This window comes from Glycine soja, chromosome 15 (genome assembly GCF_004193775.1).
Source record: "Glycine soja cultivar W05 chromosome 15, ASM419377v2, whole genome shotgun sequence".
In the NCBI taxonomy this organism is placed as follows: Eukaryota; Viridiplantae; Streptophyta; class Magnoliopsida; order Fabales; family Fabaceae; genus Glycine; species Glycine soja.
Window position 1 is genome coordinate 1,382,999 of NC_041016.1, and position 24,772 is coordinate 1,407,770.

Consider the following 24,772-nt stretch of genomic DNA (forward strand, 5'->3'; position numbering starts at 1 on the left):
TAGTCAGGGGATAATAAATAGAACTACAAGTTTAACAACTAGCACAATTTTATACTTTCCCGTTTTGAGCAACATAATGGTATTGAAAGTATAAATCTTAGATAAAGTATAATTCTCATTATTTGTTTTTGAGTAAGTGGTTCTCATTAATTTTTAAAACATTTTATTCTTTTATAAAGTTGTAGTTTTTTTTATATATATATAAAGGTGTGTATATTATTCTCTATGCTAGTTTTAGATATACACATGAACTTTTATGAAATCAGCCAATTGTTTCGATAGTAGGTTATCATTGACAAATAAAAATTTATGTTATGAAAAGATTTCATATTATTCTTTATAGTGTTAAATGAGTTAATCATTCACTTTTGTATCTTATTGGGATGTCTTAAAGTTTTTTTGTAATGCTGTAAGATTTGTTTAATTTTTTTCACGATCTCATAATGTTCTTTATCAACGATTTGAGATTAGAATACAGTTAAGGTTGAATCTAAATCATCTACGGTTAGATAGATACTTTTAATCGTTAATTCTCTTGATAGTACAATAGTAGCATTTAAATGTGTAAATGTCATAGCATGAGCATGATCACTGAAATCGTCTATGGGTACATAAAAAACCGTTTGAATAGAAGTTATAAACCACTCTTTGGAAGAAGTTATTCTTTTTTGTAACTAATAATGTACAAAGTTTTGTAGGTTATTCAATCACAACTTATAATGTATGAAAAATTTGTTTATTTTTATAATAATTATTTTAAAGTAATTCAAACGATGATTTATAAACGAATGACAATAGAAAACTGTTTTATTTTGATATTTACATTCTTTTATTAAACTCTTTAATTATTTGATATTCACATTTGTGTTTATTATGTTATAGAATAAAACCTAACACATTCTTTTATTTATTTTTCAATGTCTCACGCCTTGCAATTCAATTTTTTTATTATTGTCATATTTTTTTCTTCTAAAAGTAGGGAAACATTGACACAGCACTAACGAATTAATTAAATTGAAATAATTTAATAATGTGATTGTTATTACAACACTTCTTCCAATATTATGTAATACTTTTTTTCTCCGTCCAAAATAATAGTCATTTTAATTTATTTTACAAAAATAAAAAATAGATAAAAGATAATAATAATTTTATAAAATTAATCTTATATCATCATTTATTTATTTAGTTTGTTGTCAATCATTAATGTTATAATAAATATAAGTAAAAAATAATAAAATGACAATTATTTCATAACATATTTTTATTCTTCTTACATGACAATGATAACGGGAGGGATTTTATTTTCGGTTAATGCAGGGGATAAAATTATAAAATAGTTAATGTTTCATTAATCTTTTAAAAATAATATTAATGGATAGAAAGGAATATATTCTTCTGAAAAGACTTGAAAAATGAGTACAAGGAATTTTTTTTTTCAAAAACTAAGAAGCTTAATTGTTAATTTTTTAATTGCAATTATTCTAAAAATATCTAATGCATATACTAATTTATTTAAAAAATTTGAAAAAAAAAGCCAACATATTCTATTAAGATGAATTCTAATAACTAGATACATCTACTAAGTAAAATAAGAAAATATTAATAGAATGAAATTTTAGACAAATATGATTATATTTTTTTTTAATTTAAAAATATCCAATTACTTCTTAATGGCTGTACAAAAATTCCAAACTAACAATTTATGTTAAAAGAGAGTGATGATGACTACTAGTGAAGAATGCAAATTGCAAAGAAAAAGTATACAAGTAAAATCATGAAAGTCCCTTGTAGAGTTCAAAGTACTTGGCCCCAGACCCAGGTGGGGATGAGGTCTGATTACTAAGATTCTTATGAGTGACACGCCAAACCTTGAAGACCCCATCAAGGCTCCCAGTGCAAATGGTGCAACTCTCTTCATTATCTTCCAGCAATCTCCCTCCTAGGAATGCTGTCACGCACCTAATTGGCCCTCTATGACCCACCAGAACTGCCAGACACGTGTGCTGCCCATCCTGTTCTCTAGCCCAAACCCTGCTCGTTGAGTCCGCTGAGCCACTAACTACATATTTGGCCACACTTGCCAGACACATCACTGCATGTGTGTGCCCTTGGATTGACCCTCCATACTGTAACTGCCCCGCAAACCAACCCTTGAGCCAGTAGTGTATGTAGCCATCAGTGCAGCCTCCGTATAGAATTCCAGCCGCATCTGCTGTTAGTGTTAAGGCCTTCACTGGTGAGTACTTGGCGTGTAATGTTACTGTCAGAGAATGAGGCTGGTCATGGCTGCAAAAATTTCTACGCCAAACTCTCACCGTGGCATCATCTGAGGCTGTGTAGAGGACTCCATCATCTGCCACTATGATGGCGTTGATTGGCTCAGTGTGTGCCTTGATGGTCTCTATGCACTTCAGGTCTGAGATTCTCCACACTTTCACCGTTTTGTCCAGGGAAGCTGTGTATAGAATGTCCTCTGCTGTGTTTATTGCCATTGCCGTGATTAGCCCCTTGTGCATCTGTTAAGTCATCATGTCAAACAATCTAGTTTATGATTATGACATCAATACTTGCATTGCATCTAAGACCAGTAATTATGAGTCAATGAGTCACATAAAAATCTAAGTGGTTTCATGATCATTGACTCATTCTACTAGTAAACTCCCTTCATGTTAATGATATCTTGTAATACAAAGATCAAATATTAAAATTGAAATCTATAGTAGTTATCCTTTCTCTTTACATTCATAGTTTTTGAAATTGAAGTGACATCTTAAGTGATGGAAAAGTACCCATTATACAAAAAAAAAAAAAAAAACTGTAACCACCCTGAAGTCAGTGAATTGTTTCAGAACTCAGTTTCAACATTGCGAACAAGCCATAAATTCCTGCTTTCTGATTAGCTAGAAGGAAAAGATAATCATGAGAAATTCTTAAGTGGTATTTAATTGTGTGGGTTACGATTGTCTCTAACATTAAATATTTTTGTTGTTAGAGCTGAGGAGACACAAATTCTCTAAGATAAGGCCATGTTAAAAGTTTGAAACACCATTTTTAATGTAACAGCAGAAGTGGTTCATGTTGTAGCTAGGATAGAGCCAAATGCAGGTGATCACTTAAACATTAACAAATTTACTTACTGTCTTGTCTTTGCCGGCGATGTAGCTGCGAACATAGCCGAGTGTCTTTGGGATGGTAGCCAACCGAACATGCTTCAACACCTTATCCCAAGTTCTTCTCCATACCCTTATTTTGCCATCACCATATGCTGCATAAACCGTGTCATTGGACACTTCGAGGGCCACCACCCTGCAAGCCTTGGTCCTGAGTTGTCCACATTCGGTGAACTCAGGGAGCTTCCACACCCTCACAAGGTTTGAGTCAGAGCCAGTGTAGACCAAACCATTTGATGACAGGGCAATGGAGAGGATCTGTCCATCGTTTCTGAGGACTGAAGAGGCACAGTGGTAAGTGGTTTGAGGTTCAGAATCAGAGAGTTTTGTGGGAGAAGGAGGAGAGGGAGGGGGTGAGAATTGACGGTGGTGAAGTGGAGAGGAAATAGGAGAGTTTTGGAGGCTACGAGAAAGAGTGGGACAAGAGAGGCGTGGTGGGGAGTGAATGAAGTTTGAGAAAGGGGTTTCTTTAGTAGAATGGCTTCTCAAGAAGTTGCTCTGAGGTGTTGTGGTTGTGGTTGTGGATCTAAAAGCAAAGGATGCGGTGGGATCAGGTGAGTTGGAGTCGTCCATTGATCAGGTAGATCATTGATCTTCTCTTCTTCAACACCAAAAGAAAGATCAGTGGTGTGTCTTGGTGGTTATGACTTATGAATGAAGTTGGTGTGGTGTGAAGTGTGATGGGGTCATGAATTGGAGGGGTGGTAGATGCCGGCTATTACTATGTTTATTGCAATGGTTGAAAATCAATAGTATATTGTTCACATTTATGCATTAAAGAAATGAGGAGCATTGGTACATTGGCAGGCCATGGACATACATTTTGGTTAGATGCAGAGTATTAGTTTCTGGTTTACTCCATTAGTTCGCTAAGTTTAAATTGCGTGAATTGTGGTTTCCAAATATCCTAATTGTGCAATTTTAGCATCTCTGTTGCTCTTTCATTAAATATTTAACTGATTTTACTATCGTCATTATTCACCATCATGTCAAAAAAATCTGTTAAATATTTATAAAGATAACTGATAAAAAGAACAAAATTATATAATTATGATACTTGAAGTACTCAATTGTGCAATTAAAACCTTAAAGACCAAAATTATACAACTATAATACTCAGAGATCAAAGAAAAAAAATGCAATAAAACATTTGTTTTTAGATGTCGGTGTGAAAGAGTTGACGTGAGCTTTTTACTACAGGAAAAGAAGATAGCAAATCAATGCGAAGTCTTTTTAAGGTTCCAACAAGTTCAAGAACACTGGAAAGTGATGCTGGGATGTTCATAAAAAGATTCTTTTTTCTTGGGTTCAAATTTTGGATATAAACATGTGAATATCATAAATGAAGGATTTGGCACCATTATATGGAAGGTTATGAGAGATAATCAATTGCATAAAGTGGGTCATTTGAGGGAAATGCGAATTAACTGAGGAGGACGATGCTTTTTTCTAAAATTAGATGATGGTAAAGGAAATGGGTCTCAACTTTTTTCCCGAGACACCTATGGCATTAATTGCTAGTCCTATTATAGGAATTCCTTCAAGTTCCAGTCATAAAATTGCTCACCAAACCGTCTGGAATTTGACATCATAATTTTCACTTAAATTTGGTTAGGAAATTGCTGAGGAAGAATGCTTAAATTTGTAGAAACGCAAATAAATGGCAGTGGTTGCGGAAGTCCAAACTTTACGGAAAATTCGAAAACCCACTGGCTTTTACATGAAATTTCACCCACTGCTACTGACATAAAATTCACTAAAATATTAGGCTGAAACTTGAACCTGGGGGGCGTGTATTGAGCATGAGGTTAGTAATTGTTTTAAAAAAAAGTACTAAGGTGGGATTCTTATATGAATTAGGACTAAATATTCAAACTAATTCAGTCGATAATTAATTCTCATTGTCCTTTCTCTAAATCACTACCTATACAAAATATATTCAACGTTTTATACTAAAATTTAAGCGTAGTCCTTTATTATTTATAAAAAGAAAGAGGAATGTTTATATGCACTGAGTTTCAAGTTGGTCACGTAATCAAGAGATGTAGTCCCAGAATGAGGCATTGCCACACAGTGAAATATAGAGAATTGTCAAATTCGAAAGATTGGAACCATCGGCTGTCATTTCATACTCCCTGGATTTCTGTTCCAAGACAAGTAAGACGGGTCCCCAAGAGGTCTGCATGAAGAGCAATAAGGCAATGTCAGCTCATAAATCGCACGTGCTAAATTTAGTTTGAAATTCAGAAGTTTGTGTGGTATAATTGGAAACTTTCTTTGCCAACTTTCTTTGCTCATAATTAAAATAAGGGTCTTGTCAATTAATGTTTTAGGACATTAGCTAACAAATTAAAAAAAATTATTTATTGGATAGATCTTGAAAAAACGTAAAAATAAAATAATGAATAATATAATTTTATGTATTTTAGTACATATTTTTTTTCTTTTAAATCTTTAATTAATGTCTAAAGATACTGGTTAATATTTATCTTAAAGAATAATGGTAGGTGCATATAACTAACCAACTAGATAGGATGGGGCATATATATCAAAATAATGTTTCATTTACCTTGGCTTGATGACATAGAGAAGTATGAATGCTATGGCACAGAACAAGGATAGGCCACCAACGAAAAGATATGCAGTCCCCAAGAAGGGATTTTTTCCTCCCATGACAGTTGTGGTTGAGAGAACCAAATTCTTTTTCCCTCCAAACTCATATGTGTTATAATTGTTTTCTATTGCTATTTCTATCTCATCATTCACTTCAAGGTCAACCTCTATCTTCCCATATAGTTTTCTGAATGTAGGTAGTGCTGCCGTTCGCATCCACACTATCAGATCCTCTTGTTGACTTAACTGGTTCATGCCATAAAACCACACAAGTTATTTCCTTTTTTCTTTTTCTTTTTTAAATGCAAGCAGGGTATTTTCTCACACAAAAGGTAATACTAAAAGGAAGATATATATATATATATATATATATTTACGGGTATACTCTCGTTGAGTTTTGCACCCCCAATCAAATCTCCGCGCTGAAAGTTTTTTGGATAAACATCAGAGGCAAATTTGGACCTTTGCTCACTCCCCCATGCAATGTTCTTTTTGTTGACCGTCAAGTCCTTGTTGCTGGTTGAAAATTTGTACGTGTCGTTGAACATACTCCATGCAATGAGGCCACAGGGAACAATAGGCTGGTTATCTTTTGTCTTGTCTTCGGGAAAACAATTGTTTGTTTCCCCCTCAGCTGCCTTATTCCACAGTTGCTTGTCGTTTCTACTCTTAACATATCTGCAAAATTCAGCCAAATTGGTATCAGCATAAAGAGTTCCCGCCAATTTGAACACTACCACTGCTTTGGAGATGAACTACATAGAAGTGTAAAGAGTCCCTGATTATTATGATTTTTTTTGGTGAAAATCGGAAAAATTATTAGGTGGTCCTGGACCATCTTAGTCTTCAATAATCTTTACATGACATGTAATTAAACGTTATTGTAAAAGCTGATAAAAAAATGTGTTATTGTAAAATTTGAATATGTTATATAAACATTGTTTGGGAACATAGACACTTGGTAGTCCTGGATTAACTAAAGGAGTTGCTAGCAGTTTCAACTTTCAAGTAACCAGAAATAAGGCCTTTCCATATATGTATTTTTAAGTATTAAACAAGAATATGGAAAAGGATTTTTCTGTAAAGTGTACATACCTGCGATGGTTCTGGTAGTAATTGTCAAGCTGATAGTAGATATAAATAGGAGCTTCCATTTTATGCTCAACCTGTGAAGTTTGCAACAGAACTGTTTTCAACAAGGAAATGTAAATAGGTATAAAGGAAAAGAAAAGAAAAACACCCTGGTGCAAAAATGGAGTTAGAGAAGTTTATTCAAAATATTCAAACATTTCTTGTTAGTTAGTACAGAGTAAGTGTACAAACAGTCCATTTGGTGATGCAGGTCTTGTTGGTGGTATCGCTTTGAATATAAGCCACTGCATTTTGAGCATGTGAGGGAGGAAGGCAAGTCTCATCATATCTGAAAACAGCTTCCTCCACCTGCATCAGTATTTCTTCATATATCAATGAAACGTTCAGCTTCAGCACCAAATCTCATTTCACACTATGTAAGTATGTTATATTATATGTATACGAGATGTTACACTCTCTGACGAAAACAAGGAAGCTAGACCAATTGGGATGAAGATGACTCCAATGACAGAAAATGTTGCAATGACCTGGAAACAAAGATAAAATCACCGATCAAATATTAAAACATTTTGCAAAACCAGAAGCCATGCAGTGAAACTATATAAATGAGGCAAGTGTGTTGAACGCTATACCCATCCAGGTGTTAGAATCGGTTTCCATGCAGGGAGTTCTTGCTGTGAGAATTTTGAATCTACAATTAAAAATAAATTAAAAAATCAAATTATGAACAATAATGCAAACACAACGTTGCACATTAAATCCTCTAGATTTTAGAGCAAACATAGAATTCATTTGAATAATTGGCATCATAACGAAGACATGACAAGTTTAATGAAAGATACAAATGGTTTTTTCTTCTTTTTGGAATGAACAATTGATTGAAGCTAAACACGTGATAGAATGGTAAACGAAACAGGACAATTATCTAACCAAGTGAAGAACACACATATGGGTTTCTTGGAAGTTCTCTTTGAAGTGGGAGCGTCGTCTTTGTCAACCGGCATATCCATGACTGGGTCTGGTTTTTTGATAAAACAAATTAAGGGATGGAATAGAGGATAAAAGTAACGTAGTTGTGTTGTGTTTAAGGTTTGAACTTTGAAGAGAACGCAGTTGTCAAGGTCGGTGACCGCACAATCACATTGGACCATTTCACCAGCGGAACTACCGCTCGCCCCGCCTAATACGTGACAATCAAACAGTTACCTTCCTCATTCATCGTACCATTAATCACCACATAGCACATACTAAATGTTTTATTCCCTATCTCATTTTAATAAATAATACTGATGTTTTTTTTTTACTGTAAATAATATTGATCTAAATATTTTTATACTTCACTTTTTTTTACAATAAATTTAAACTTATGATGTTAAATTTTATTGATGATTAATTTTTATTAAAAATTTTGATTAATCTTTAGTGAAATCTCTTTTTTTAATCATGTTTTTCTCATTCACATTAAAACATAAACAGATATTATTCAAGAAAATGAGTCTAGTATCACTCGAGCCAACAACTTATTGATAGTTCAACTATCATTTAATAACAAATTATCATTATAAAAAATTTAAATGAATGTTATATTCAGGTTTTTAAGTTATCCCCACTGCCTTTTATTCTTTATTATTAGATTTATCCTTGCTAAATGAATGGATTTCATTTTATCTTATTTTGTCATATTTCATTCCTTCAATTCTCAAATTTTACCAATAACCTATCAATGAAGAAATATTTTTATTGAATATATTCTTATTTAGATTTCTTTACTCTTCAACTAGTAAAAAAAATGAATAAATATGAAAATCGTTAAAATCCAAATAAAGAAAAAATTTAAACACAGAAATTTTGTTCAAACCTAATATGTTTTCCTGTTAAGTTTTAAATGTTTCATTTTAGTCTTTTTATATTTTTTGAAATGTGTCATTTTTATTTTCTTAATTTAAAAGTTAACAGAATGCTAATATAACATTAAGTAACAGCTAAAAACCATAACATTAAGCCTACATAAAACGAATATACGAAATTTCAAATAATAGTTAAAAAAGCATCTAATAACCGTTTATGTGGGAGAGGAATTGGATGACATAAATTTTTATTGCCAGAACTCAGAATGTATCCTAAAAAAAACTCATTAAATACAATGCTAAATTAACTACAACAAATAATTTTGACTTTGGCACATGCTTCAACAAATGATTTGAAGGCAGTCATAACGTATTCCGTAAATAAAATGAAGTTAGGGGAACTGCTTGGGCAATCCAACGACAAAATGCTACCATATTGTACAGCGTGACATAGAGGTATAATCATAATTTTAAAAATAAAAATCAATAATACAATGAATGGGGTCATTTTGTCAAGAAGCTGAAGTCACAGCTTCCACTACATCATCTGACTCGTCAACCATCATTTCATTTCTGAAAAGCAATTTCAAATATGGAAGAACCTTGGGAAGCACGGACAAATCAGCTACATTGACACTCATCATGTCAAATGCAATACATGTTTTATGCATGTGTGTTTCATCGAATACAGGAATTTTAGGATATCTTTGGCTGAAATGAGTCAGTATGGTTCGATATGCATTGGCAGACTGTCCCATTTTTATGGCTTCATTTGTGGTGCTGTGATTTCTTGCTATAGCCTCCTCTACCATGGCATCCTCGAAAGTTGCCTGCATCAATTACAAGTCAGAAGTTAACAGCAGCCTCACTAGTGATGGCATTAAGCAATGAACTATGCTCTCTAGAGTTAAATTTAGTTAACATATAAAATGTTGAAGAAAATACATTAACAAGGACAATAATATATATTGTTAGAATTAAAGCATTCATTGCAGAAGGAATTGAAGTAAAAAGATCATAAATAAGACTATCCTTTTTAAATATAAATCAAAGAAACATGTATTTTTTGGATAAAAAATAATTACGTAATTTACATCAAAGATACAAACTCTATTGTAAGAAAGTATCCAAGCTTGCAAAACAGAGTGAGGTAAAATAAGTTTGAACTACCGTGCAGAAGTTAATTATTAACGTGGAAGAGGTTAGTTTTGCCAAAGATTTACCAATTGGAGAACCAAAAACTTCTAGATTTAAGGCTTGGTTTATCAATGATGGATCTGAAATATGACTAACATTGCTAACGTTTGAAATCAATCCAACCACCACACCCTTAAGATTACAGTACCAAATTCTTATACTGATCTCATTTCACATCCTTTTTAAGATTGTTAAAAGCTCAAACAACATCAAGTGATTACTTGCCTCATGTATAAGAACTGTTGCACCACGAGATGCTTCTATTAGCTCTGGGCAGGGCCTTGTGTCACCAGAATATACAATCTTCCAGCCAGGTATCACTTTTCCGACACTATTAGTCCTCTCTTCTGCTTTTAAAACGACACCAAATGCCTGAGGGCAATGTACAACGGGGAAACTAATCAAGGCCTTCAGACCAGCTTCCTGGATTACCCCCTTAAATTTCTTTAGGATGGGAGAAACTACATCTTTGTCAACAGGACTACCTGGTCTTTTAAAATAGCTTTGCATAAGAGATCCTCTAGCAAATAAAGTAGAATTAACTTTTGATGCAATTAAGTCCCCATTATTATTCTTCAGATTCTGAGAATTAACTGAATTTCCTGGGAAATCATCTTCAAAAGCTTCCAATGAAGCTGCTGTGGTGTGCTTGCAATCAAGAAACAGCATATCTAAATCTTCTAGTCTTTGGTATGCATCTAAATATCTCTTAAGCTGCCTTGGTCCTACAACAAGCACTGGTTCATGAGGCACCCCCCTCAGCAAATCACGGCGCAGAGCAAGGATCCTGGCCAAGCCTGTATGGTGATCAGCATGAATATGAGAAATCCAAATGCACCTCAAAGTTCTCACAGCATCATCAGCGCCAGTAACACCATATCTGTTTCCGAAGGATACACCAACCAACAGTTCATATTAAAAGAGAAATTAAGAGTGGTACTATATAAACATGAATGAATGTTAGGGATATGGATAGACTTGCCTTCTTTTAAGTTGTCCCAAGGTTCCTTCACCACAATCCAAGAGCAAACCTCCTCTTGAAAAAAGATTTATATATATTGAACTCACATTTCGGTATTTTGATGGCTGGGATGAACCAGTTCCAAGAAGAACTATCTCCAAATCATCTCTCCTTATATTTTCCAAACAAGCAGGAATACCATTAGCACATAGCCATGGTTCCTCATTCATCATCCCATGATCCGCCACTGGAGTTAAATCCTCTTTTGTCTGACTACATTCTTGCCAGAGCTGACTTACATGCTTTACTGCTTCCAAAACCTCTGGAATCTCTGACAGTAACTCGTCAATGATTTCTGAGGAATCCGCCCTAGTAGGAATACAAGATCTATCCAACCCAAGTTGAGCATAAGGACGCAATGTAAACTGTATAGCAGAAAGTAATATATCTATCAATATATGAACTTGGCAAAAGCAAGAGATAGAGATCAAATAAGTAAAACTATGGTCCTAAGGTGACTACTGGCAAATATATAAGGGAGATAATTGGAGCAGCCCTATCAAGGAAAAGATGATAAAAGCTCTCCTAAGGTGATTTGGTCATGTCGGAAGATTAAAAGAACCTCCAGTGAGACAAGTAGGTTAAATGGAAGATAATTTGATTAAAAAGGATAATGAGAGCCTAAGAACATGCTCTAATGGTTTTACAGAAAAAATTGGGGTCTTAAAAATTTGCTTCAATACATTTCTTATAAAAATTTCGTGACAACAGGTCCATGAAAAACCACTCTCCAAGGACTTGACAAGAAGAATGCCATTCTCATGTTCTTTCTTAGTGATGCATCCAAAAAAATTTGAATTGTTCAAAGAGAACAAGTTAGAAAACTGGAAATGTTTATTTAAAAATCAGATGAATGGTATTTAAACTTTGTACATTATTAGTAATAAGCAAAGTGCTTTAAGTTGTCAACTATAATAGGCTCTTCTCAAAAAGTGTCAAAAAAAATTTGAGATTAGCTATAAGGAGCCCAAAAAAGGAATCCATTGTCATAATTAGAACATATAAGTTAACGGCCAGGCCACATCAATCTTTCATACCTTAAGAAGATTTTCAGCAGAAATGACTTCAGAAAATTCTGAAAGTGAATCCTGCAAAGGAATCAAATCAAACAATTTAATTAAACTCATTTATGTCTTAATCATGTTTGTCTAGTAAAACAAATTTCATCTTCAATCACGTGACAAACCTCACGTGAAGCAAGACAGCCAAATTTTGAGCTATCGTGATTAGGAAGAGACCATAATCCTGGAGCTGGAAAGAACTGAGGACACAAGTAATTAAGTCGTGTTGCAATTCTTGCACTAGCTTTCAAAATAGGAATCTCTACATTCTTCCTGCAAGCAGAATGAGCAACCAGGTGTAATAAAGCAGATAACAGAACAAGAAAAAGGACTCTCCAGAAAGTAAAACATCTTACTTTTCATGTCCAGCCATGATGTGTTGTGCAGAACCAAATTTCTTCATCCATTTTTGGTAATTTGAACAACTCACAACAGATGCAGGAGTTAGGTGAATTACACAAGTGACACTCTTACCAGCCTCTGGTAGGTTGTCTGTTTGATCACAATAACTGGCAAGTGATTGCATAGACAATAATGCTTCCAAATGGGATTCTGTTGGGCAATCAACAAGGAGTACAATGGGACCAGGAACAGAAGGACCCAAGACATCACTTGGATGAACCTATTGTAGCAGACAAACAGTTACTTTACAAGGTATGGAAGCCCAACATCAAATTGAAATAAACTAAAGCATGTGCAATTGAGATTGAAATCTCTGTCTCAAATTCTGTTTCCTTTTATAATTCTACTCTGCTTTGGGCAAATAATGTCGAGTTTTAAGACTAACCATGATATTCTGGTGATCGGATTTCACTGAGTTTCCAAGTTGCAGTTCACGATACTTAGGCCCAGGTCTGAGACCAAGGGCCTTAGCTTTCTCTGGATCAAATTTCCCCTTGATTTCAGGCAGTTCACAAACATATACAACAGACATATCACCAGGTTTTGCAGCAGGTAGCTTTTTGCCATTGGGAGAGTCAAGGGTTTCTGGACTATGATCCATCCTCTCCTGTGAAGAGCTTTCTGAAGGTGTCAGCACCTGACCTTCAATGCAATTTGGTTGTAGGATAATGGCTGATATTTTGACCACCTCACCATCAATAAGAACAATGGGGTCCAAAAGCTTGCTTTGATGTGGCACAATGGGTCCATCAGTGTTGAAGATGGGCCCAAAGCTCTTTGTGTGAACCATGGCAGCATTGGGAATAAAAGATCTCATGGCATCTACTAAATACTTGAGATCAGATGGCCCCCATATATTAACCTACAAATTAAAAGAAACTATCATTTATAGTAGATAAATATATATATATGATGAAAATGGAAGATTATATGAAGTTAAATGCTACTTACAGACATCCCATCTTCTCCCATGCCAGCCAAAGTAAGCAGTAAGCCTGCGAGTTGAAGAAAAATTATTTCAAGGCCCTTCTACATGAATCACCAATTAGGAGATATAAGGTTGGTCGAGTGGTTAAGAAAGAAGGGAAGGGGGAAAAAGTTGCGGGTTTGATCTACTAACAAACTAACAATTAACATGTGCCGAAAAAAAAAAACATGAATCACCAATCTAACCAGTAGTAGTAAAGAAGAAACAATTGAACATGACAACTTTTAGCAATCAGTGCATCATTAAAGAAACCAAAAAGCTATTTTCTGTAATATACAACCAAAACCGTAAGGTTAATACAGACCTGGAAGGCCACCGGCAGTCTCAGAACAGACACGAGAAAGAAATATGTGATCTATCTGTAGAAAGATGAACAATAGTAAGACAACAAAAATAACACCCGTAACAAACTATATTTTTATGAGATGATACTACTAGTACAAGGCAATTGACATTAGGAGAGAAAAGGATTGAAGTTGAAGATATAACATACCTTTGATAACTTAATCTTATGCTCCGTGCAAAACCTTTGCAATCCCTGAATTGAGCGTGAGGGCATTCATTATAATATTATAATATTATATAAATTGTAAGCCTCCACAGAGAGATAGGAAAGCAGATAATAATATGATAACTGAGAGAGAGAGAGAGAGAGAGAGAGAGAGAGAGAGAGAAGACTGTAGAGTTACCTCCCCAGCATTGAATATAAATCTTTGATTGTCGAAGAAAAGCAAGACTGACGGAGAAGTATCTTGAGTATCCATGCCAGTTCCCAATATCTGAAGAATACAAATTTGTTTGTAATTAGAAGAAACAATAAGTGGGTTTGGTTAGTGTTGGTAATGGATAGTGGAATAGAGAAAGAGAGAAGGGTAAAGGGTACCTGAACAAAAGAGATGGTATTGATTGGGTTGAGCTTGCGAACTTTGAGATAGAGGTTCTTCTGGGAGATGTCGTTTTTGTCTCTGCCCTGGGCCCTTCTCTTGTTGAAGCTCGACGACTCCTCCTTCACTTCCATTGGCTTTGGCGTCGTGCTTTTTCTGCGGAAAGGAGGGATGCTACGGTGTCGTTTGGAGGACGAGGCAAGAAGTGTTAGAAGAGAACGGAATTGAATGTTGGAGTTGGAGGGTTTGGGGAGAGAAGAATGAAGAAGAAGGTGCCCAAACTTTGATACTTGCGCCATCGGCTCGGCCTTTATCCGTAGTTGAAGAAGTCAGAAGAGGGTTTTAGCCGTGGCTGCCACGCACGATAAAACCCCTCTCCTCTCATTGCTTTCCAACTTAAATTTCTTTTTTGTGAATAATGGATTTGCTTCTTCCAGAGAAATATAACATTATATATATATATATATATATATATATATATATATATATATATATATATATATATATATTGTTATTTTAACTAGACCGTGCCTTAGAAGAAAGAAATCTATCCCAAAAAATTTAATATAAAGTGTAATTTATGTTCTTTTGAATATAATATTATTGAAACGAACCATTCCACTTAAGTGACAAAACCCAAACAAATCCCTTTATCACTCTTCATTTCTTTAAGTAATGTAACACTCTTCACTCCATCGTTATCTTTTTCTTCCTCTCGTCATCTTCACTTGTTTCTCTTGTTTGAAAACTCACAAATTCCTTACACCCACGAGGCACTTAAGTATGGGAAGGTGATTTGAATTAAAGAGAATAATGCTCATCTTTTAAAAAATTATATTAAAATCTTGGGAGGTAAATCCATAATCTATAAAGATAAATGGCCATTTTATTTTATGATAAAAAACAATATTGAATTGTGTATGAGATATTAGACATTTAAATATTTAAATTGTCGTGATTTCCTTAAAGTTATAAACATTATAAATTAGGAATTTTATTCAACTTCTTAATTTCTTGTTGCCTAGATATTTTGGAAATTAAGATGGTTATTTTTTGTTATCCCCTCATTCCTTATCTTTGGGCTAATTATTCCATCGTAGATTCTACTTAGTTGAATGTATAATTTATTTTTCCTTTAACCCTAATGGTCTTCCTCTAAGAAAAAACAAATGTTTTACGTATCAATTTTTTTAGTTGAAAGGTATGAAGTAGAAACCACTTTATACAAACAGTTCTGTCTCTAACTAAATGCAAAACACTTGAATTTAGAACATAAAATACAAAATCAGTAAATTACTATGTTTTTTTGTCGCAAAAGTTCAAGGATGTCAAACGAATTCCTTATAATATAAGTTGGTAAATATCTTTGAAAAAAAATAGCCAAAATCAAATAGACAATTAAATTCTTAAGCATGTGTTGATCAAGGTTTAATTGTGTAACCATGTATACAAAAACAATAAGACATCCATGTTTATTATTAATGCATACACATGATGAAAAGTGAAGAAGAATACAAAATATTTTTTAACCAACAAAGCTGGAATAGCTCAGTTGGCTAGAGCGTGTGGCTGTTAACCACAAGGTCGAAGGTTCAAGCCCTTCTTCTAGCGTTTGTTTTATTGTTATTGTCCTTTCAAAATGCGGCCCCATACATGGTCCAACAAACTTCGTTGCCCAGCATTTGACCCAACACTTTGTTATTCAATTCAGTCCACATGGCCCAACTCAACCACCCCTTACTTACTTTATCCGTTTATAAATATAAATTAATTTCTTTCTGAATAAGATATAAATACAAATATAATAATAATAATAATTCATTGTTGTTGTAAGTTGTAGCAGATAGATAAGATCATCAAAAGAACAACCACAAATGACAGAGCCATTGTACTAAGCTCAAATTCGGTGCAAAATATCCTCAGCTCAACATCAACATAACACTTAGCAGGAACTTTGAAATAGTATCACACAGATGTCACTCCTCCAACTCCAACTCAGCTCTCATGCATTGCGCTCTATCACTTCCTCTTCCCATAACTTCAGACCCACCTATTCCTCTAAGCGTGTCAGCTATGTAAGAACCAGAATTAGAGCTGTTGGCACAGTCCCCGAGAAGGACTCTGACTCAGACACCACCGACCCCGATGAGCCACCTTATGTCGGACTCGTGTTTGTTAGTGTAAGTCCAACAATTAAATAATACTATGATGCTACATTAATTGGTTTTACATTTTTTTATGTCTCTTGTGGGTTTGGTTAGTCTGTATTGCTACCAGATGGAACACCAGATATGCACTTTCGTTCTGCTTGTGGAGGCCAGAGGCTTAGGAAGATAATGCTCGATTCCAATGTTGAACTCTATGGACCCTATGTAATTAACTCAGCAACCTTATTATTTGCTCTGTAACGACTATACTAGACTATTTTTTTTGTGTGAATTAATCAGTTTATATATGTGCTTAATTTGTTGTTACTTTTTCCAGGCCAGACCTTTGTTAAATTGTGGAGGGGGTGGAACTTGTGGCACATGTATGGTGGAGGTGAGCTATACATTTTCATGTTTGGTATAGTTTTTTTAAAAAATTAACTATATTTCCTAATTAATAATACATTCTTATGGAAAAGGTGAGGGTCTAAAATTCCTATAATGACGAAAAAGTTTTAGTCACACTCATGATAATATTCATACAAATCTTTTAAATATATCAACAAACACATTCGTAAGTGGTAACTATCTCATGAATTATGATTTTTGAAAGTATGATTCTTAAGAAATAAAACTCATGATTCTTTGTACCAAATGTTCATTTATTAAATTAAAAATGTGCAACAATAAAAACCTCCTTTTATTGGGATACTTTCAGAGTAAACAATCACGGATATTTTGTCCCCCTTGAAATTAAGAGACACGTGTTTTAGGATAGAGTAATGTAGTTTAGAAGACAGATAAAATAAAGTACGCTAGTAATCTATTTTGCAATTGTTGTTTAGGTTCTTGAAGGCAAGGAGCTTCTAAACCCTCGCACTGATAAAGAGAAAGAAATACTAAAGAAGGTAATAGACCGAATGCAAACTTGATCGTCAGATTGAAATTTTTTGTCTGGTATTTTTCTACTGTCTATGAAGACAATTGCGGTTTTGTTATCTGGATTTTTTTTCCCTTTTTGCAGAAACCAAAGAATTGGAGATTAGCATGTCAAACAATTGTTGGTAAACCAGATTCCAGAGGGGCGGTTCGTGATTCTTCACTATTGAACTTTAGTAATCCTTGTCTTTGGTTAATAAATTAGAAAAAAGAAATTGTTTTACGGCTTTGTTGTTTAAACTATTCTTACTTTATGCTAGTGTGTCACACTATACATAATTTAATTATAAATAATTATGCATGCTAAAATTATTAACTTTTATATTAATTACTTTAAAAACATACTTAAAAGATCATTTTTAGTTAGTTTATAGGGTCACATTCTTTACACTTAAAATGCATGCTTGAACATTAAGCTCAAGTATTGGTTTGTGATTTAATTTGCTTTGATTTGATGCAGGTTGTGATTCAACAACTACCAGAGTGGAAAGGGCACGAATGGAAATATGCAAAGCCTGGAGAGTCGAACTGGGAGTCGGATTAAAGGAAATGATGATATAAAACGAATTTCTTCCTATGGCATTTTTGTTTCGCTTCGTTGCAAACCATGAAGAAAGTCTTGGAAACCTGCAATTGAACATAGGAGATATATTCTGTTTTTTAGACTTCAGAGGCACTTCAAGGCAAAATATATATATGTGGAAAATATTGTAAAGCCATTGTCATTTTTACATTCCTTAATCTTTAGTGGGATCCACTAATTATAAATTGTTTAGATAATTTAATACTGTGTTAATAGAAAGAAAAAAGAAAAAAGAAATCAAAACACGAAAGAAGAATCATACATAGGAAAATGTGTTATAAATTTTGTTTTCTCGTCATATTTGTCTCTTCATAAATATTCTTGATTACTAAAGTAAAGAGATACAAGCTCAAACGTTGAGTCTTGCTAATGTTCTATGGTTATAGCTAGGAAAATGTTATAACTTCATCTTTAATTAGTTAGAAGATTGTACTAGGTTGAGATGATATTTTATTATCATTGAATGGAAAAAAATCATTAAACTTGTTGACATGTTGACTTACTATCATCAAACGTTCCAACACTTCATTAAATTGCTTAAATTTACTAACAAGTTGTTGGTTATAATGAATTTGATTCCCTTGGACAAAGTCTGGAGTTTAAGCTTAGATAAAAAAATGAGGTTGAGAGAAAAGAATTTCACTAAAAATAGTGAATCAGATTTGTTAATATATTTCTTAATTTTAGTATCGTCTACAACTAGAAAAGGAAAAGCCGATGAAGGCTGGTTAAGAAAAGCTTTACCAGATCCTCATGATAGGTGTCAAAATATTTCAGCCAAAGCCAAACAGGGTGAGATGATCTTAGAGCTCGACAACAACTGGTCCAAATAGTAGTATGCTTCTTCTTCTTCTTTTTTTTTTTTTTTTTCTAGTTATTTGAGGTTTTCTTATAGAAAAGTTGTCATTGAAGACATGAACTAAGAAATTTACACACTTACACATCATGCTCGACAAAATGAGTTACACCCATTGGTGTTTAAGAACTAGTAGTAATGAATATAATTTGTCAATGACCTGTTTTGGTCAGTATTAGATCTCTGTCGGCCAAAAACCTAGCACAGTCCAATATTATGTAACCGAACAAGATTATTGTCTATAATAATTCTATGTAACTGAACAAGATTACTTCCTGTAAAAAAACTACATGTGGTCTCATATCATAAAAACAAGTACAGAGACCTACTGCATATTGCAATTACAGCTTGTAGGAGTAGAATGGTGGAACTCTTCAACAATACTTAACAGTAGCCCAACTTTTTGCAATCCCATGGGCCCTCTCTACCTAAATGTTTTGCCTGGTGTGACCCTATACTTGTTCTTACTGCCTTGTATTCTATTGCTTGGATTCAATCCACTCTAACTTTTTAAAATTAATAATTCCCACTTGCTGGTCCCCATTCACACTAACATAGCAACTGTTGGGCATACCCATATCATATGCACTTCAAGAAGACGTGAAGCCACGTTGTTCAATGTCCATCCTGAGCACTTCAGTAGATTTTCATTAAGCAAGAGATAATTTCTGTTTCATTTGATTAAATTTTTATCTTGCAGTACTGTATAGCTAATCATTTACATCTTCACTGTGTTTTTACCCTACATAATAAAAAGCCTAAAAGACAAGCCTCACAATTACAACTGTGTGTTTTGGTACATAAGTCAACGACAAATTATACCTATTGATCACTCCAACAGTATACAATCAAACGTACGTAACGTGTTTTTCTTTTGCACCAACTTTATGGCTTTCCCACTTTCATTTTCCTAATTTAACCTCAGTCACATGTTTGGATATTAATCAGGGGAGTTCAAAAGTATTAATACTCTCTAAGTGATAAACATTATCAACTTTTATCTAAAAAAACAGCTGTAAACTTCTCGTCTGATAGATGTTAATCAATGCAACACTATATACTAGTCCTGGTAAGAAATTAAAAGGGAAAGCCATATATAAATGAGATAAATTTGTTTTTTAAGAAAAAGAAAAACTAGATTACCAACCTCATGAATTTTTATAAGCTAGAAAACAATGACGTACTCCAACTTTACATTAAAAGCAAAAAAAAAAAAAAAAAAGGATAAAGCGGAGAGATGAAAAGAAGGAAAAGCAAGAGTTAATTACTTTTCCTCCTTTATTACAGATCAGAAATTAACACAAGGCAACACAGTGTGGATCATGAAATTAAAAATCAGTGGCGAGAGGTGCATGCTGGGTGGGGATGAAGGCATAGGTATAGATAAGACCAGCCAAACCACCACCAATAAGAGGGCCAACCCAGTAGATCCAGTTGTCATGAAAGTCACCACTGACAACAGCAGGGCCAAAGGAGCGTGCAGGGTTCATGGACCCGCCAGAGAATGGCCCTGCTGCTAAGATGTTGGCACCAACAATGAAACCAATGGCAATGGGTGCAATTGTGCCCAATGAACCCTTCTTAGGGTCTGCTGCTGTGGCATACACCGTGTACACTAATCCAAATGTGATTATGATCTCTGTAACAACTCCTTCACCAGCTCCAACTCCAGCAGCAACACTGTGAATAGGAGTGTCCTGCAGACAACAAATCATTAATTGACACTTAGTTTCTATTTTTGACCAATATATATATATATATATATATATATATATATATATATATATATATATAATTGAAACACAAGACTTAAGACTTCTTTCATTCTAAACTAAAAGTATATCGCCAAATAAATCTTTGATTCTTTCAATAATTTTCTAAGTCTTTTAAATTTAACTATTTACTAATATTTTGATCTTTAAATATATGTTAACATTATCATTTAGGTCACACATATTTTTTTAAAATTTTGAATTATTGTAATTGACATATTACACTTTCAAATACTTTTTTTTTTTTAATTTTAAGAACTAATGTGACAACATTATATAGTTTTAAAGACTAAAATGTCAGTTTACTTGAATTTGGAATACTAAAATAGAAGGTAATTTATATTTAGGACAAATTTTAAATACTAGTTCCTAATTAGTTGCTCTTATGTTAGTACTCCAAGTTTCACCTTCAATTATATGTTAACATTTAATATAAACATTAGTGTTATGCAAAAATAAACCTTTTTATTTTTATTGGACAACATAGAAAAAGTACTAGTACCTAAGAAACTGCAGAGTTTTCTCAATAATTTGAGAAAATCCCTACATACCAAGCATACTTTGTAAACATTTGTTATCTAATGTCCTGCATGTTGAAAGCTAGCTGATTTGGTCAAACTAATTTATAAGCTAGTTAAGATAACTTATATACTTTACCAAATGAACCAGCTGGCACCCTTTCATATACTTATAATAAAGAAATGAGGAAACTGCATTCAACAGAGTTATACTCAATGTTCCCTAATTATTATGATTAACAGCAAAAGGGATGATATGGCTTGGATTAATTAATTATGCATGGAGCTTCTGGTGCATGAATGACTATTTTGCCATGTTTGTGACACATATAATTGAAATTATATATGCATGTATGTGTTAAGTTTGAACTTACATAGCCAGTGACAAACTTGAGGAGTAAGGATGCCACAATGGAGCCAAGAAGCTGTGCAATCCAGTAGAAGAGACCAGTGAGGATGGTGATGTGGCCCCCAAGAGCCAACCCGAAGGTCACAGCAGGGTTGACATGGCCACCAGAAATGTTGGCTCCAACAGAAACAGCAACGAAGAGAGCAAAACCATGGCAAATGGCAACAGCTACCAACCCAGTTGGATCAAGAGCTGCATCTGATGTCAACTTAGCTGCAAAAGAATTATAACAAGTCAGAGTCGTGTTCAAATTAAGCAAACACTACGTTTTTAAAGTGTTTGGTTTGCAAACTTCTGCATGTATGTACAAAATTCATAAAACTGTCAGAAGGACCCTCACACTTTCCTCTTATTACTTTTTGTTTACTTGAATTAAAAAAAATGTATGTGGTGCTACTTGAATTAATGTAACTCCATAGAGATAAAGAAGTGGCATTGACAAGTATAAGTGTGAGCGAGGTCAAACAGAAAAACTAATTAACTAACCATAGGCTATGGCTGAACCAACACCAGCAAAAACAAAGAGAAGGGTTGAGATGAACTCAGCAATGTAGGCCTTGATGGAGGCCAAACTGAAAGAATCATTGAAGCTTCCGAATGCTATGCCAGCCATCTTCAGAAGTTTCCGTGAGAACCTCAAAGATGGAGGAGGAGAAGATAAGATATGGAAGTGTTGGGAGTTAGAAATATAGCACAAAAGGCTTCTATAGGGAGCTATATAAATAGTAGAAAATTATTGAGAACAGCATGAAGGCTTATTAAATAAGTTCACGAAACCAATTTGATTGGTAGGGTTGCTTTTTTTTATTCATTTTATCAATGTTAATTTCTGTTGGGAAATTTACCTAGTTATTAGTGAGATGTCTTATTTCATTCATATAAGTTTTAAATGATTCAAATTCAGTTTCACTTGAATTAAAGTAATATTGATGATTAAATTGTTTGCTGTTATTATTATTATTAAGAAAAAGTTAATTTAAGATTATTTGGTGTATACATTATATACTGAAGAAAAATACCTCTTAGATAAGATATTTTTATGCAAAACAAATAAATTAGAATGTGTTATTTTAAAACTTGAATAGACTAATTAACTTTAGGGTAGAATTATACTTTGGGTTATGTTTGACATATTATTTTAGTTAATTTTTATTTTTTTATTAATTAAAAAAATTATTTGATTCTTCAATAAATAATTTTTTTAAATAGTTTTTTAGGATTTTTTAATAACTTTTTTTGAAATGCAATTTGAAGTAATATTTTTTAAAAGTTAATTTTTAATTTTCTTATTGTATATGTCATTTTTATCATTATATTTTTTAAATATTTTTTAACTTGTATATGTCATTTTTATCATTTTATATTTTTTAATTCCTTCAACTATTAATTTTACTAAACATTTAAAATTTAATAATTAACTTAAAAATTTCTAACCACGAACTAAGTTTTCAATTTTGAATTTTTCTAACCGGCCTTACCTATAATTTTGTCCAACAATATCCTGTGGATAGTACCTAGGTTATGTTTGAGAAATAGAAAGGGAATGTGGTACATATCAAACCAGGTCTTTTTCTTGCAAGCTTAGCTGTGAGTGGACAGTGGCGTTCATTAGAAATGTCCGGAAGCTGAAAAAATGATTCCCTCATGTGAGTCTAGAGACTGGAATAGAGGTGCTGTTTGCTGAAGGAAATAATCACTTAACAAAAGTGTAGTCAAATTTGGGCCACAAATATCACCCCATTCTCTCTGGAATTTAAAATGCATGAACAGAAATTTGTTGCTGTTAGTAATTAGTCACATAATGGTCGATGGTTACAAAAAACAGTGGTCGCTAAATCAGAGATAAACAAAGCTTGAGGGCTTTTTGGCCCCTCTGTTTGGTTAATTACAATTATGTCATCATTAATCCAGATTCAAATTGTTTGTCTCATTACTAGTCTTTTTCTTTCTTGTATTTTAATTAAAAATTTAGCAATTTTTTTCTCTTTTAGTTTTTTTTATTAATTGAAAATCCTCAAAAGTAAAATTGGATATTGTCACTTTTTTTAAACTACTTTTATCATTTTATTCTCAAAATACAACTGACTAAAATGTTGTTTTGTAGGTTTATTCTGTTGTGTGACTCATACACCTTAAATCTGTAGTTAATAATTACGGCAATGAAAATATATGATGCAAAAAATAAGGAAAAAATATTGTAAAAAGAGACTTGAAAAAATCAAAATTAAAAAACAATGTTTTTGCCTTTTGAATAGTATCCCATTATCCGGCATGTGATTCTTTTGTCCTCTCCTCCAGCCAAATGCGATGAAATGTCTAATTAACGATGGGGTTCCGTTAGTTTTTTGAAACAGAGCTTAAAATTGCAAATTTTTTTATCCCAATAATAAAAAAATCAAATAATTATCTAAATAATATAATCTAAAAAATATTTATACAAATAATACAAAATATTTTTAATGATGAGAAATTCATTTCCTTCAGACCGTTTTCTTATTTATAATTTTTTGTCTCACGAACCAATTTCATAACTTTTTTTTATAAATCACCTTACGAAATAGGTTTCTCAAGAACCAATTTTATGAGATTTTTTTTATAAAAACACTCAGTTTGAATGTGAACTAAGTTTTTTTTTATTTCTTATAGTTTTTTATTTTATTTAAATTTCCATTTATTTTTTTACAGTTTTTTAAAAATGTTTTTTGTTTTAATTTACTAATTTATATATATTAATTTATAAAAAATATATAATTTATCTAGAATAACATTTAAGAAAATTCATATATTTAAATAGTCAATATAAATATAATTTATTTAAATATTTATGAAAAATATATATTTAAATGATTTAATTATTTTACCTAAAAAAATAAATAAATAAATATGTAAAAATATGGGTACTTTAATATCAATTAATCTAGAATAATATTTATTTTAAAAAATAATTAATCCTTAAACAAAATCAAATAATTTTACCGATGTATGATCCTTCAATATTTATTTTTTCCACTCATTAGTAAATTCTTTTTATAATATAATTAGTTAATTATGAGTTAGTATATCATATTAAATAGTAAAACTTAATGTAAATTGAAATTATTACTACTATTAAAAAAACATTGTAATTGAGCATAAATGAGAATCCATAAAATAAAATAAAATTGCACATAAAAATCCTAAAACATACATAATTAGTATCATAAAAAATAAACATAAATAATAAAGTCATGATTCAAACACATTTCATAAGGCGTGATGTCAATTGTTCTT

General features: G+C 32.8%; 5 protein-coding genes and 1 non-coding gene across 6 annotated transcripts; 2 read left to right on the forward strand and 4 right to left on the reverse strand.

Annotated features, from left to right (window-relative positions):
• Positions 1-1,650: 1,650 nt before the first annotated feature.
• LOC114387581 (protein JINGUBANG-like) lies at positions 1,651-4,030 on the reverse strand. The gene is made up of 2 exons (XM_028347783.1): positions 3,141-4,030; positions 1,651-2,519 (listed from the first exon to the last, which is right to left on the reverse strand). The coding sequence occupies exons 1-2, from the start codon at positions 3,744-3,746 to the stop codon at positions 1,776-1,778; spliced, it is 1,350 nt and encodes a 449-aa protein (XP_028203584.1). The 5' UTR covers positions 3,747-4,030; the 3' UTR covers positions 1,651-1,775.
• Positions 4,031-5,126: 1,096 nt separating this feature from the next.
• On the reverse strand, positions 5,127-7,978 carry LOC114386570 (ALA-interacting subunit 1-like). The gene is made up of 8 exons (XM_028346595.1): positions 7,825-7,978; positions 7,511-7,569; positions 7,331-7,405; positions 7,110-7,226; positions 6,882-6,952; positions 6,164-6,464; positions 5,743-6,032; positions 5,127-5,352 (listed from the first exon to the last, which is right to left on the reverse strand). Exons 1-8 carry the CDS (start codon positions 7,886-7,888, stop codon positions 5,295-5,297), a joined length of 1,035 nt encoding a protein of 344 aa, XP_028202396.1. The 5' UTR covers positions 7,889-7,978; the 3' UTR covers positions 5,127-5,294.
• A 969-nt stretch (positions 7,979-8,947) lies between these two features.
• Positions 8,948-14,699, reverse strand: LOC114388010 (tRNase Z TRZ3, mitochondrial-like). The gene is made up of 12 exons (XM_028348342.1): positions 14,278-14,699; positions 14,084-14,173; positions 13,888-13,932; positions 13,699-13,753; positions 13,358-13,401; positions 12,792-13,268; positions 12,361-12,626; positions 12,130-12,277; positions 11,981-12,031; positions 10,905-11,308; positions 10,148-10,802; positions 8,948-9,555 (listed from the first exon to the last, which is right to left on the reverse strand). Exons 1-12 carry the CDS (start codon positions 14,575-14,577, stop codon positions 9,238-9,240), a joined length of 2,853 nt encoding a protein of 950 aa, XP_028204143.1. The 5' UTR covers positions 14,578-14,699; the 3' UTR covers positions 8,948-9,237.
• A 1,116-nt stretch (positions 14,700-15,815) lies between these two features.
• On the forward strand, positions 15,816-15,889 carry TRNAN-GUU. The gene has a single exon. It is a non-coding gene; the product is annotated as a tRNA-Asn (tRNA).
• Positions 15,890-16,104: 215 nt separating this feature from the next.
• LOC114386991 (photosynthetic NDH subunit of subcomplex B 3, chloroplastic-like) lies at positions 16,105-18,245 on the forward strand. Its single transcript, XM_028347082.1, has 6 exons — positions 16,105-16,458; positions 16,540-16,650; positions 16,763-16,819; positions 17,271-17,333; positions 17,450-17,512; positions 17,825-18,245. The coding sequence occupies exons 1-6, from the start codon at positions 16,252-16,254 to the stop codon at positions 17,906-17,908; spliced, it is 585 nt and encodes a 194-aa protein (XP_028202883.1). The 5' UTR covers positions 16,105-16,251; the 3' UTR covers positions 17,909-18,245.
• A 1,693-nt stretch (positions 18,246-19,938) lies between these two features.
• LOC114386947 (aquaporin TIP2-1-like) lies at positions 19,939-22,208 on the reverse strand. Its single transcript, XM_028347025.1, has 3 exons — positions 21,989-22,208; positions 21,468-21,715; positions 19,939-20,500 (listed from the first exon to the last, which is right to left on the reverse strand). Exons 1-3 carry the CDS (start codon positions 22,113-22,115, stop codon positions 20,132-20,134), a joined length of 744 nt encoding a protein of 247 aa, XP_028202826.1. The 5' UTR covers positions 22,116-22,208; the 3' UTR covers positions 19,939-20,131.
• Positions 22,209-24,772: the final 2,564 nt, after the last annotated feature.

What these genes read in the sequence shown, in the direction of transcription:
- LOC114387581 (XM_028347783.1), bottom strand. Translation starts at nt 3,746, where the DNA reads ATGGACGACTCCAACTCACCTGATCCCACCGCATCCTTTGCTTTTAGA. An exon ending in TCGCCGGCAAAGACAAGACA is followed by an intron (nt 2,520 to 3,140) that starts GTAAGTAAATTT and finishes ATGACTTAACAG; the next exon opens with ATGCACAAGGGGCTAATCAC.
- LOC114386570 (XM_028346595.1), bottom strand. Translation starts at nt 7,888, where the DNA reads ATGGATATGCCGGTTGACAAAGACGACGCTCCCACTTCAAAGAGAACT. An exon ending in TACTACCAGAACCATCGCAG is followed by an intron (nt 6,465 to 6,881) that starts GTATGTACACTT and finishes TGAATTTTGCAG; the next exon opens with ATATGTTAAGAGTAGAAACG. An exon ending in CTCTATGTCATCAAGCCAAG is followed by an intron (nt 5,353 to 5,742) that starts GTAAATGAAACA and finishes CTCTTCATGCAG; the next exon opens with ACCTCTTGGGGACCCGTCTT.
- LOC114388010 (XM_028348342.1), bottom strand. Translation starts at nt 14,577, where the DNA reads ATGGCGCAAGTATCAAAGTTTGGGCACCTTCTTCTTCATTCTTCTCTC. An exon ending in ATACCATCTCTTTTGTTCAG is followed by an intron (nt 14,174 to 14,277) that starts GTACCCTTTACC and finishes TGTATTCTTCAG; the next exon opens with ATATTGGGAACTGGCATGGA. An exon ending in GCTGTCTTGCTTCACGTGAG is followed by an intron (nt 12,032 to 12,129) that starts GTTTGTCACGTG and finishes ATTCCTTTGCAG; the next exon opens with GATTCACTTTCAGAATTTTC.
- LOC114386991 (XM_028347082.1), top strand. Translation starts at nt 16,252, where the DNA reads ATGTCACTCCTCCAACTCCAACTCAGCTCTCATGCATTGCGCTCTATC. An exon ending in TTGAACTCTATGGACCCTAT is followed by an intron (nt 16,651 to 16,762) that starts GTAATTAACTCA and finishes TACTTTTTCCAG; the next exon opens with GCCAGACCTTTGTTAAATTG. An exon ending in AACCAGATTCCAGAGGGGCG is followed by an intron (nt 17,513 to 17,824) that starts GTTCGTGATTCT and finishes GATTTGATGCAG; the next exon opens with GTTGTGATTCAACAACTACC.
- LOC114386947 (XM_028347025.1), bottom strand. Translation starts at nt 22,115, where the DNA reads ATGGCTGGCATAGCATTCGGAAGCTTCAATGATTCTTTCAGTTTGGCC. An exon ending in TGGTTCAGCCATAGCCTATG is followed by an intron (nt 21,716 to 21,988) that starts GTTAGTTAATTA and finishes ATTCTTTTGCAG; the next exon opens with CTAAGTTGACATCAGATGCA. An exon ending in TCAAGTTTGTCACTGGCTAT is followed by an intron (nt 20,501 to 21,467) that starts GTAAGTTCAAAC and finishes TGTTGTCTGCAG; the next exon opens with GACACTCCTATTCACAGTGT.